Below are 14514 nucleotides of genomic sequence, written 5' to 3'. Positions count from 1 at the left end.
TTACAAGCGAAATGGGATTATTTTCATCAAATTAGTTAACTAATAAAAGTTTTTAAGGATGTGTTAAGAAACTTAGATTAAAATTGGCTAATTTGAAACGAGTCACATTGTTTTGTGTGGTAATTGTATCATTTGTTACTTGTAATAAATATTCTTAAAAACACCCGTGTTGTTTTGCTTTGCCAAGACTACAATGCACTTTAATTAACATGAACGTTAGCTTTCCCTTTCACGAGTAATAAAATCTCAAATGAAAAGGACAAGAAAGTTAACATTAAATTTTCACTGTTTTTATTATTTATCATGTCAGTCAAATATCAGTGTTGGAGTATCACTCATAAATTACACAGTTTCGTTGCAATGAATAAATTGTGAAATTTCCTTTTTTTATTTTTTTCATGGATCATGTAACTGTTATAGCTGGTTCAAAGGCTGTATATGTGTGTATATGTTTGTGAAATTGACCAAATAATACGTGTACTTGTGAGTAAATGAGAAACCCAAAGTGTTTAATGAAACTTTCAATAAGAATAACTTTGTTATAAGTCGAATGAATTACTTAGATGGTTTGTTTATTTGTTTCTTTAGAATTAAGCACAAAGCTACACAATGGGCTATTCGGTTTTAAGCGATGTGAGTCCGCAGACATACCGCTGTGCCATTGGGGGGCTAATTAGATGGAATGGTAAATGTAGAACTCAAACTAAATATCAGTTATGACAGCACCCTTACTTTATTAACAAAGTTTTATTTCAGAAATTTAATTTACTATAAGGTAATATAGTTTGATCTTAAGTTCCAGAGGATGACATGAAAAGGATAAAGTGAAGGTAAGTGTATTTATTATTTCATGTAAATATATTTCTCATTACGAAAAACCCTAAATAGAACAGGTCGGCGATGTAGGAGAGAGTAAAATATAACTGATATTTTTTTCTATATCTCTGTCGGGGATTCGAGTCCCCGTCACACCAAACATGCTCGCCCTTTCATCCGTGAGGGCATTGTAATGTGTCAGTCAATCCCATTATTCGTTGGTAAAAGAGTAGCCCAAGAGTTGGCGATAGGTGATGATGACTAGCTGCTTTCCCTCTAGTCTTGCACTGATAAACTAGAGACGGCTAGCGCAGATAGCTCAAGCGTAGCTTTGCGCGAAATTAAAAAAAAGATTAAACCAAACTGTCCTGAAAAAAATAAGTAGGAGCCAGAAATATGGAGAAAGAGGAAGAACATAATAATAACTGTTTGCCAAATGTTTTAATGTAAAAAAAAAAAAGCACGCTTGAGAATTACAGATACTGGTTTGGTTTGAATTTCGCGCAAAGCTACACGAGGGCTATTTGCACTAGCTTTCCATAATTTTACTGTGTAAGATAAGAGGGAAGGTAGCTAATCACCACCACCCATCGCCAACTGTTGGGCTACTCTTTTACCAACAAATAGTGGGATTGACCGTAACATTATAACGCACCCATGGCTGAAAGGGCGAGCATGTTTGGAGTGATGGGGATTCGATACAAATACTTAATACTCCGAGTAAATTAATATATTTTTCTATGTGAATTCTAGTCCTTTTTGCTGTTTCACACTGTTAATTTTGTTGGACATATTTGACATTCGAATGTTAGTCGTGTTCTTTCTTACATGCATTGAACATATAAGATACTTGTAATTTCAGATCATCAAAATACCTTTTGTTCATAAAGTCACTAATCTGAATAATAAAACGTGTATGTTAAGCGGGTTTTACCCACCGTTCACCAGTGGGAAATGAATAATGTTAAGAAGCAACTTACCTTCAGGCGTTGTAACGATACGACTAAAATAGGATTCGCTTGTTGTTGTTGTTGTAGTCGTCGTCGTCTGCTGTAATTCTAGAGATTAACAGAATTATATAAGTAATTTAAAATCCAATAATTTACACCGCAGTTTTTAAAAACAAAATATATATGAAGAATAAGGGTTAATAAGAGTTTATAAATGAAAGAAGTTTAGATGCTACATTGAGCCATAATAACTTTATTAACGAACAATATCAAGCAACATTTTAGCATGCTTATATAAATAATATGCACTACGGTTTCTACCTTTCTTCTTTTTGAAAACAAATTATGTTTTTCAAGGAAAGCAGTGTTCCTTTAATTTTACCAAACCTATTGATTTATCTGTTGTGCCTTAATTCCTATATAACTATTAAGGCTAATGTAGCACGTCAATCTAGGAATTTTGGCCATTGCTGAAATTACCTCATCTGCTATGCCTTATCTCCCCCAGTGGCACAGCGGCATGTCTGTGGGATTTACAACGCCAGGAACCGAGTTTCGATACCCTTGGTGAGTAGAGCACAGTTAGTCTATTACTTTCCTTATGCTTAACTTCAAACAAACAAACAATGTCATGCCTTAATTCGTTTGTAACTGTGTAGGTTCCTATAATATGCTTGTTTAGAAATTTGGTCTTAAGTTTAATATTAATAGGTACCCTTGAAAACTACGGGGTTATGAACGTAATTTGTTTAAATCTGAGTCAATGGGCATTATCATTATTTACGCAGTTTTAACTTATGTATATATATATAGACGAAATCATACATTTATGTGGTTAACAAATCCCATTCGTTAGAAACTAATTATCAATAAGCCTAATATTTGTTTATGGCCTTTATAATGGTAGTTAAAAACTGATCGTAACCTTTATTGTTAACAAATGTGTTTACAGATTATGTCACTGTTTGGGGTTGGAAGTACTTTTTGGAACATAATGCATGTAGACTAAATAAAGTGCTTAATAGTTTAATATCTGGTATTGTTCCATGCCTCCTTGTATGCGGCGGGAATCCTTGAAATCCTTCAAACACTTCTGAATCTGGGAAAGATAACTAAACGGAATATGATAGCACTAGTACAAACAATATTTACTAATATTAGTTGTTTAATGTCGAACTTGTCCATAGCTGTTCGAGGGCTACATGTCTAAGCCGTGTCTAATTTTGAAGTTATATACTAGAAGGAAAACAACCAGTCAATTACGTTCATTGTTAACCAATAGACTGTTCTTCTTATATCACACCTACGGCGCCAAAGTACGAAGTGCGATTTTTTTGCAGTAAAAACGTTTTTGAATTTAACACTTAGCTACCTGAGAGTTATCTGCGCTAGCCGTTTCTGAGTTAGCAGTGAAAGATTATAGGAAAGACAATTAGTCATCAACGTCCACCGTCAACTCTTAGTCTTCTCTTTTACCAATGAATAGTGGGATTGACTGTACTTTATAACGCCCCCACGGCTGAATGGATTAGCATGTTTGGTGGGACGGAGATTTGAACTCGCGACCCTCAAATTATGAATCAAGCACCCTAACCACCTGGTCAACCGGGCCATTTTATTAAAGGGGTACAAACCATATAACCTTGGATCCGCAGTCCAACACGTTAATTATTGGACGTTACAATCCCCCAAACTAATAATATGACAATAATACAATATTGTTTTAACCTATATTCTAGGACGTAAATGAAATGTTAGTGGATAAACATGTTTTGTGAAATAATGGTCAAGTTTCTTTATTTACCAAGAAGTTCTTTGCTCAAGTGTTCACCCTACGTAGTTGAAATCAATACTTGTGATACAAGACCATGATTACGTAAATTGAAAAGTCCTCTGTAAGTCCGAAAAAAAACTTTTTGTTTGTATTTTTTATTGCGTATGTTGCTCTTGAAGAAGGCTATTGTGTGTGTGTTCTTATATCAAGGCCACATCTGGCTATTTGCTGTGCCCATTGAGGGAAATCGAACTCCTGATTCTAGCGTTGTAAGTCTAAAGACTCACCACCGTCCCTCTGAGGGACGAAAATACGAGAAGCTGAAACATGATCCAAAAAGTATACAATATAGATAAATAACATATAGTATTCAATATAAGAATCATAACCGGAAAAGAACGTTTGGAAAAAAAAATTAAAGGGATAAGGTATTTTTTAAAGTTAGAAAACTTATTGTCGTATTTGTAAAAAAGTAAGAATAAGAATTGAATGTGAAATACACAAAGTTATATGTCGTACATAAATACACAATTCATAACTTTATAAATAGAGTTACAGTTGATGTTTAGAATAATAGACATTAAACGTTTTGTATAAAAAGGTAATTGTACTAAATTTTACAATTCATCCAGATGCATTTCCGTATTATAAACTTTTTCAATGCTCCCGTAAAGACCGCTTATACTGTTTCTCAATAAATGTTGTCTTAACATTAAATGAAATCAATTGATATTAAAGTAGAAAGCCACGTAGAATATATTATGTAAAATTGTTTAGTCATAAACTGATAATTTAAATAAGTAGTTGGCTTGAGTTATGTTATCACAAGAACCTAATATTTACATGATAGGTCACATTTAGCGTTTAGTTTAGCGGACTTATTCAAGCAATTCACTCATACTTCCAAAAGCTGGACTTATTCTGAATAACTCTATTTCTATCGAACAGAGAGTAAACAGTTGTAGATACTCTTTTAAGAAAGTGCTATATATTTTAAAACCTAACAAGCACGAAGTTTCTTTTCATATTTATCATCATGTATGAATGGTCTGGTTTGTTTGAATTTCGCGCAAAGCAACACGAGAGCTATCTGCGCTAGCCGTCCCTAATTTAGCAGTGTAGGACTAGAGGGAAGAGAGCTAGTCATCACCACCCATTGCCAACTCTTGGGCCACTCTTTTATCAACGAATAGTGGGATTGACCGTAACATTATAGCGCCTCCACGGCTGAAAGGGTGAGCATGTTTGGTGTGACGGGGATTCGAATCCGCAACCCTCAGGTTATGAATCGAGTGCCTTAACCATCTGGCCATGCCGGGCATTATGTGTGAATGGATTTAGAACTGGTATCTGTAATATAAACATAAGGCATTTGTTTGTTGAAATTTGCCTAATGTTACAGTGAGGGCTACCTGTAATAACTGTCTTGAATTTTGAGTAGTTTGGTAGCTGTTAAGCACATGGGTTGTCTGCACTCTACCTGATCCGGGGATCGAAAATGTAGTAAGGTTGCAGAGTTACCGTTGAGATACTGAGGCCCATAATTTTGAAATTAAATAATAGATCATATAATACCTAGTTGGTTTAATAAACGTGTAACGTGTAACTGAAAACTGTCTACTTGATACTGAAAAATAACTAGCCATATTAGAAATAATTAGGTACTGTTTGTTTGTTTTTACGTACAAACCTACATACTGGGCGATCTACGCTGTGCCTAGCGTCGGTATCAATCCCCGATATTTAGTATTGTACTTCCTTCAGTCTTACCACTGATCCACTGTGTGGGCAGATGAGGCTTAGATTGTTAAAGGTTGTTGTTGTTGTTTTGAATTAAGCACAAAGCTACACAATGGGCTATATGTGTTCTGTCCATCACGGGTATCGAAGTCCGGTTTTTAGCGTTGTAAGTCCACAGACATACTGCTGAGCCACTGGGGGACATTATTAAAAGATACAGAAAGTTTGAATAAAATCTTCACACAAGTAGCAGTAACATGGTTATCACGTTATTTTTCTGAATATGATTATTTTTTCTACCTAATTATGTATAATACTTTGGCCTGATACCTTTAAAAACAGAAAGTGTATCAAATTCTGGTCCGGCATGACAAGTATTTAGGGCGCGCGACTCGTAATATGAGGGTCGCGGTTTCAAATTCCCGTTACACCAAGTATACTCGCTCTTTTAGCCGAGGGGTGTTATTATGTGATGGTCGATACCAGTAATTGTTGATAAAGGTGTAGCCTACGATTTGGCGGTGAGCGGTCGTGACTTTCTTCTAGTCTTACACTGCTAAATTAGGGACAGCTAGAGCATATAACCCTCGCGTAGTTTAGCGCAGAATTTGAACAAAACAAACAGATAAAACACAAAATACTTTACCTTTATTTATGGTTAAGCTTGATTCTGGTTTGCTTTAAGATAATTAGTTGTGTATAAAAATATATTTATTCATGTGAAGGCTTTTTATGAACTTTCAAATGTTGAACTGATTAAATAAAAATGTTCGATACAGTTTTAGAAGTAGGTTTTACATGAGTACAACAATCTTCAATCTTGGATAACAAATGATTAAGCTGAATTAAGATGGAATGAAATATATTTTGAAATTTCCTATTAACTGGTAAGTAGGAATGAAAAAATGAATTCGTAGCTAGTAAATATTACAATACATTATAATTCAATGATCCATTTAAATGTTTATAAAGACGTTTCTATCAGTCATTCTGAAGAATAGAGGTAAAGTTTACAACTTTTTAATGAATTAACAAACCATATAAATAGATTTCCGCTACAGCTATTCCTACGAGATTTTTGGCCAAACACTTATAAACTCCTAGGTCAATTTTTTGAAGGTTATGGATCCTAAGAATGCCTTCAATCTTGTTTTCCTCTGCAGGACGCACTCTGATGTCATATTTCTTTCCTGAGTTGAGACCAGTTCCGTTTCCCTTAACCCAGTAGATACGAGAAGAAGGAAATGAATCAATTACGCAGGCCAAGACAGCAGTTGTTTTCAGTTCAGCCCCAAGGTATCCATTAGGGACAGTTATTGCTGGCGAGTCTAAAATAATATTGTTATTCACATTTACATATTCCTGCTATACTAATAAAGATGTAAAAACAATTAAAAACAAAAGCTTAATTGGTCTGAACACAAATAAATGTGATATCTTATTTAAATTCTGATTTAAGTTTATCTGTGGTAAGATTTCGTTTGTTTGTTTCTAATTAAGCACAAATCTACGTAACGGACTATGTTTGATCTGTCCACCATTGGTATCGAAACACGGTTTCTAGCGTTATAAGTCTGAAAGCCACACTCCTGTGCCACTGAGGGGCGAGTCTTTATTTAATGATTATATAAATATGTTAACGATTTCTTTCCTTTTTACCTAAATTAATTTAGGTTACTGTACGGCGCATTAAAAAAGGAATTAAAAAGCGCAAAGCTCCAAGATGGGATATCTGGACTTTGTTCATCGGATGAATCGAACCCCGAATTTTAACGCCATAAGTTATCAAACTGATCACTGAGCCAACGGGAAGATTTGCCAAGTCCAATAAATCTCGTTGAATAACTGCATCTCAGTGGATTTAATCGTTATTGTTGTACCTAAAATTATCACGCAGAGCCCTCTATAATCTTTGAAGGAGACTAGAAGAAACGTTGTCAATTGCCATCTATTGAATTATTCTTATTAGAACAAATAGTGTGATTTAACAGTCGTTTTATGGAACACACACATATTTTCAAAGGCTGTTGTAACTTTTCTTCGGAAACGGGGATAGAGCTATAAATTATCGAATTCCTAGTCCGGGCATACTATAACTAGCTTATGCCCCACCAAGGTATTAATCAGGATAATAAATTTTATACTATCTACTCGAACTAATATTATTCAGCCATAAAACCTAATAATTTTAGAAGAAACTTTTAATAGAAATATCTACGTTTTGTCGATCTGGTCCCCCAGCAGTTCAATAAGTTTAAAGGCTTATAACACTAAAAACCGGATATTTTTATTGGTAGTCGGCACAGTAAAAAATTCCCATGTGTAACTTCGTGCTTAATAACAAACACACTTATAAACACTGCCACATTAAGATAGTATAGCATATAGTACTGATATTAAGATATTAACACAAGATAGGCTATTATAAAGGGTTAATTATGTACTCGGTTCCAGTGTTAACACGTCTTCCACCTATAAACTTGAATTACCACACATTTCCGGTCACTCAATAGTGCAATATCACCCGGATGGAAATTGGCTATAGGATATATACTTGAGAAAAAATATTTCAATAGCAAATTGTTAAATGTTGTAGAAAGACACATCATTAGTTGGTTGACAGTCTTCAGAGTTCTTTATGAAATTAGAAAAATTGGTACAGCAGAGCGTTTAGAACAGCAATGGACACTAAAAGTACATCACAAGTCAGTACGGGTAATATCCCTTATCAATAAAGTAAAGACTACCATTAGGAATAAAAAGCTTTCCAGCAAAAAAAACCATTGCGAAGAAGACGAACGCATCTTATGGAACAACTGACACAACGATAAACATTAGATTTCAAGTTGACAAAGGTTCACAAGTTTCCATTTACTTCTCGAAATCAACAGTTGTCTTCCTAAAAAAGATAATCGAAGTAAATAAAATCAAAGTACAACTACTCGACCATATACCATACATATGTAACGGATTTACTATTATGTATTTATTTTAATGTTGATGTATGTTTTAGTTTAGTTTTGTGTTTTCTTGTAGCAAAGCCACATCGGGCTATCTGCTGAGCCCACCGAGAGGACTCGAACCCCCGATTTTAGCGTTGCAAATCCGAAGACATACCGCTGTACTAGCGGGGGCGCATGTTTTAAGTTAAATATATATTTAGAAATACATGTAACTTATGCTGTTAAATATGGGTTACGGAATTACCACCTATTCTCTAAAATTGTTCCTCCAGTGGCACAGTGGTAATTATGCGGACTTACACCATTAGACACTAGGTTTCGATATCCGTAGTGAGCAGAGCACAGATAGCACATTGAGTAACTTTGTGCTTAATTCCAAACAAACAATCAATCAAACCTATTATCTAAATTTGTAGAATATTCTCAAGTGTAAGAACTTTGCTTTAAAGTTTATAAACCGACACGCTTAGAGATAGTTTAACATTGTTGGTTTGCTACATTTAGTATAATTTAAACTTCGGAAGTTATAACTGTGATAAACACTTAGTAAGTGGAAAAACTGCAATTATATGATCAGCAATATTTATCGATTTCGAACATAACAAATCGTTTAACTTGAGACGTTAGTATTTCTACGAAAACATTAGATATTTTCGTCGGGAAAAACTCACGTATAAAAAAGCTAGATAGCTTTCCGTCAAGTGAAGTGTACCTGTGTATCAAAATAAAATTAATTCGCTCGTCGTGAACCGTCGATAAAATATTCAATATCAAACCAGATAGAAGACTCAGTTTTGTTTGTATACAAAATATTTTGTACATAAAATGTTATTTATAATATCCATTATTTCCAATCGTATTGTTGGTTATATATCAAAATATGTTTGTGTTAAGAAAGAAAATTGTGGTTTTGTTTATTTTGAATTTTGCTCAAAGCTACTCGAGAGCTATTTGAGCTAGCCGTCCCTAATTTACCAGTGTAAGACTAGAGTGAAAACAGCTAGTCATCACCATCCACCGTCAACTCTTAGGCTATCTTTTACCAATGAACAGTGGGATTAACCATCACATTATAACGTTCCCACAGCTGAAAAAGCAAGCATGTTTGGTGTGACTGGGATTCGAACCCGTGACTCTCATATAATAAGTCGAGTGCCTTAATCACCTGGCCAGGCTGGGGCAAGAAAATTGTGTATTAATCTTGTTGGTAATTAACCTTTGAAATAGTAATATTGACATATTAAACAGAGACTCGTATGAGATGAATTATAATATTTAACACATGTGATTCGAACGAATATACTTTTGTGCTTTTAGATTATTTATCGGAAAGCGACATCCATGTGCAACAAAGGGTTTGCGAAAGACCTATCATGATTTGTGGATTAAGATGGTTTTTGCAACAGTCGTGGAAGTTTGTTATACTGGAAATAGCACTTCCGAGCTGTTAGATGTACACGACTGTTTCGGTTTATGTTTAATGTGAGTATTATTGTTTATGTTGCACGGGTGTACCATTTCGTATTTTTAGAAACGATATTATAGTAAGTTTATTTACGTAACTGTTTATGAATTGTAGGTTGTGATGTTCTATTGTTATGAATTAGGGAATGTTTACAATAGTGAGATTATTGCTTCGTGCTGCTAAAACTTTTTGAGTTTTTCGTTGGTTAAATTGAGTATTATTGCATTAGATTATGTAGTATTGCTTGGAGAGTTCTAAACTTCTGCTCGATTATAAATACACCTCAAAAATATTTATCGACAAAAACAATTCGTGTTGCCAGTTGTGTTTTAAAGTAACTGAACAAACCTGTGTGGATTTTGACGAAACGAAAACAATTAATTGCAGCTCTGAACACAACCGTGAAAGCCAACATTTTAACAAACATTTGTATATAAGTGTGACTTGTTGTTAACATATTATTTTTAAAGAAGTGTATTGTGTTGCTGTTTGTTTATAGTTGAACGTTATTGCAAACAAATCACAAATATATACTGTAAAGAATCCGGCCCTACAAAACTCGACAGTGGCGAGACAGCCAGGATCTGCAATAGTAAATGGCAATAAAAGAGAAAAAGGAACAACAGTGGCAAAAAGGTTTATATACACACAGTTGCACAGGTGGTGAAAATATCGTATTGTTAACAATCACACTATATATTCATGTTAACTGACTTTGAAAAGTAAGTAAAGAGGGACCAATGATTTGGTCTCAAAGATAACAATCTATGTCAATTTGTTAAACAGCAAAAAACTTGAGAGAATAGAGCATCAACAGAAAAGAGAGGAGAAATAGAGGTAGAGAAGGAAGAAAAATACTGAAAAAATAAAAATAATGTAAGAATAAAACAAAGCTCATAAAAAGAAGGAAAGAGGGATAGCGGAGAGACTGGAAATCGTGAGAATAAGAACACAAATTTAGACCACCAATCTCACCTAACAGAAAGACAGAGAACATAAGAGTGACAGTGAGGTCAGAACCAGCCTAACCACACTGCCTAAATTTGATGAACAGAAAGGTGATATGAATACTTTTCTGTGGAGGTATGAAAGATTCACCTAAAGCTAGAACTGGAACAGAGACAACTAGCCAGTCTATCTCAATCCCCTTTTTATAGGAAAAACTTTTAACAAGCAAATTCAAGAATAATTCCTTGAAGTCCAGTCCAGGGATGGCTGATCAGAAGAAGGATGTGACCAAAGGTTAAAGATGTAAGAAACAAATGAAATAAGAAATGCTATGCTTTTCATAAAATAGAGAACATTGTGAGTGAGTGAAAGCCTGTCGTCAATAATCAGCAGCAGAAATGTCTATATAAGCAGCTGGAGCTACCAACAAAGATGGTGCTGGTAAGAAACAAGAAAAGAATGAATGTCACCATGGGTACTGCTTCGATAAGAATCAGAACAGAGACAACTTGTCAGATTGATCACAAGAAAAAAGTGCAATCATCATAATAATATGGTACATGATTGATTATCACCTAAAGTGAGCAAATGAATCAAAAGTGCCAGTGATAATTGAAGCATGTGACAAACATCAAGAGGTGCCAATGAAACACAACATGTCATCAGGTGAACGTTATGTTAAGGACAAGAAAGTGAAGGTCCTACAAGATACTAGGTGCAGCAGTGAGAACCAGTTTAGGTACATTTGTGTAGACTGATTGATGGGACAGTAAGAAAGTTTCCTATAACAAGAATAAAGATGTGGGAGACTCTGAGACCATGTGTACGAAGTTATCTATCTATGACTTGGTGATTGGCAGGTAGTTGAAGTTAAAAGTAACTAGGAAAAAGACTGATAATATATCTGTAATCACCACTTAAGCTCAAGAGAAGAAAAGCAAGTAAGGCATCAAGCCTTTGCTAGTCTCGAAGGATGACATTGCGAATGTAGATTAATGATAAGAGAATGAAGCACAAACAAAATACTTCTTATTGCAGAAGTATTGTGACAGCACCTGGGAGAAAGTCAGGCACAAGACCAAGGGGAAAGGGACCTACAGGATAGGAGACCAGAAGGGAGGGCTATACCATATCTATAAAAGTAGGTCTACAGAAAAATTAAACAAATTATAGTAGTACCATGAGAATACCGGAATCATGTAATGAAATTTGCTCATGAGTCAATTGTGGGAGCAAAGAAGATGGCAGACAGAAGCAATAGCAGTGATCAGTGATGTCGAGAAAACCCACTTATAGAGAAAAATATATTTTAGCCGTTTTTACATATATATAGAAGCAATAGCAACTTCCATTTTCTGAAGGTCATCAAAGATGAGATCAGATTTTGCAGGCTCTGTGACATTTGCCAAAGGAGAGTACCTAGAGCGACGGTGGCAAATGTGCTTTTGGGTGAGATGACTCTTATAAAAGAGCCATTCACAAGAGTAACAGAAGATTTCATCTGACTACTAGCAACTTTTCCTGACAAGGGCAACTGGTACGTGTTGTCAGCAGCTGACTGTGCAACATGTTACCCAGAAGCCATAGCACTACTGAAGATAGAAATGGAGAGAGAGGCCTTCCTGAAAGTGTTCTGCAGAGCAAGTTTTCCAAAAGCAATCTTGAGTGACAAAGGGATTCAGTTTACCTAAGAACTGATTCAAGAGATATTCAGATTCATTAGTCCTAGGCAACTCTCTGCCGTCCTATACAACCCTAGATATAATGTAGTTTGTGAGAGAGTTAATGAAGTATTAAGAAGCATGCTGAAAACGTGTTAGGAGACACCACGTAACTGTGATAAGTACTTACAGGCAATATCATTTGCTTATCAAGAAGTCTCTCAAGAGAGTACAGGAGTTTTACCCTTTGAGCTGTACAAAATAAACATATAAGACCCAAATTAGATATTGAAAGAACTGTGGACAGGAATAAAAGAATTAGAAGTGAGGAACACATACTGGTATGTGTTAGATCTTAGATATATTTTGAAGGAGAACTGTCAGGTATTAAAAAGGGCTTGTATGCATCTCAAGTTAGCCAGAATCACTTTTATTAAAAGAAGATTAAGAATCGACATTTCAAGATTAGACAGAAGGCCCTAGTTCTGTTACCAATATGCTACAGTGGAAAACGTTTCTGAAATGCAGGAAGTGGTAAAAAGAATGGACTACAATGTAAAAATTGCTAGGAAGACTAAGATATACCACGCCAACCTATTGAAGAAGTTTAATATTTCAAGAAAAAAGAGTGTTAATAGGTAAAGCAAATGTGGCACAGATATACGTTGCAGGTGTGGCCAGAAGACAGCAAAATTTGTCATAGAAGATGAATACCTATTAGGGCTAAGACCATGGAGTGCAGATGGATCTAAGATCATGGGATGTAGATGAGATGTACAGATCTATTCGTATGGCACCGGGGGAAAATAGTCATGAAAGAAATTAAGTTAACCTACATACAGGATGAATCAACTCTGCAGATCAAGCAGCAAGTCAGATTCTTCCTGGGATTCATGAGATACTATAGAAAGCTCATACCAAACTATGTTGAAGTGGCTGCACCGCTCACTGACCTGAAATATAAAGACCAGCCGTACAAGGTGAGCTGGGAATAATCACAGCAAATCATATTCCAGGAGTTGAAGTTCAAGTCAGAAAGTTCACTAATCCTTAGAGTGTTAGACTTTAATAAACCATTCATTGTTCAGACTGACGCATCACATGTTGGAATTGGAGCAGTATTTCTGCAAGAACATGAATATGGGCTGTTTCTTGTAAGATATATAAAAAACTGTTGGATAGAAAAATAAATAATCTGTGATTGAATGAGAGTCTGATCATCATAAATTACCACCCATAAGTTCCAGAATTACTGCTTTGGAAGAAGCTTATCATCCAGACAGATCTTTAACCTTTTGAATACACCCAGAAGTGCAAAATCGACAGTGCTATGATCATGAGATGGATGTTATACATCCAGAACTCCCGGTTCTACATTGAGGTTATCAAAACGACTACAAATATTGGTGGAGATTGTATGAATAGACCTTAAGCATGAACTGAAAACAGTCTTTTTATAATATAAAAATGTTTTAAATATTCTTTGAAGAGGGTTTATTGCTAAATATACACTACTGTATATTTGAGAACATACACAAAGCTACTCGAAGGCTATCTGTGCTAGCCGTCTATAATTTAGCAGTGTAAGACTAGAGGGAAGGCAGCTAGTCATCACCACCCACCGCCAGCTCTTGGGATACTCTTTTACCAACGAATAGTGGGATTGATCGTCACATTATAACGCCCCCACGGCTGGGAGGGCAAGCATGTTTGGCGCGACGTGGATGCGAATCCGCGACCCTCAGATTACGAGTCGCACACCTTAACACGCTTGGCCATGCCGGGCCAACTGGAATGTCATATTTTGTTTCTAGTTTTTGCCAAATCTTGGTTATTTTTCTGCTTATGTCGGGAATATATGGTGTACACCAGTACATGGTTTCGTGAATTTTTAATTCGTGGGATATATTTACTTTTGTTAGTTGATTTTGCTTTTTGTTTAGGTGTGTGCGTATAATGTTTTCTATGGTTTGTGGAGGAAACTTATGATGTTGATGAAGTATTGTTTTATTTTGTCTAGTTTGTCGTTAATTTCATCTGGTGAGCATAATTTTATGGCAGTGTTTATTTGGTGTCTTAGTATGTTGAGTTTTTGTTTTGTTTCACGTGCTGAGTCCCAAGGAATGTATAGTCCAGTATGGGTGATTTTTTGGTGGATTTCTGTTTTAAATTGTGTATCGTTTCTTGTAATTTTGAG

At 35.3% G+C, this 14514-nt stretch overlaps 1 protein-coding gene across 1 annotated transcript in view; it reads right to left on the bottom strand.

The window, feature by feature from the left end:
- LOC143249491 (lachesin-like) overlaps positions 1 to 14514 on the bottom strand; it is a 153067-nt gene that overhangs the window by 20518 nt on the left and 118035 nt on the right. Inside the window, exons 6-7 of the mRNA XM_076499418.1 lie at positions 6318 to 6608; positions 1797 to 1874 (exon numbers count right to left, since the gene is read on the bottom strand). Of these exons, the coding sequence (XP_076355533.1) occupies positions 1797 to 1874; positions 6318 to 6608 (369 nt within the window). The remainder of the gene's footprint in view (positions 1 to 1796; positions 1875 to 6317; positions 6609 to 14514) is intronic.

This window comes from Tachypleus tridentatus, chromosome 4, assembly GCF_004210375.1.
Source record: "Tachypleus tridentatus isolate NWPU-2018 chromosome 4, ASM421037v1, whole genome shotgun sequence".
Classification (NCBI taxonomy): domain Eukaryota; kingdom Metazoa; phylum Arthropoda; class Merostomata; order Xiphosura; family Limulidae; genus Tachypleus; species Tachypleus tridentatus.
This window is presented reverse-complemented; position numbering and strand designations above follow the sequence as displayed.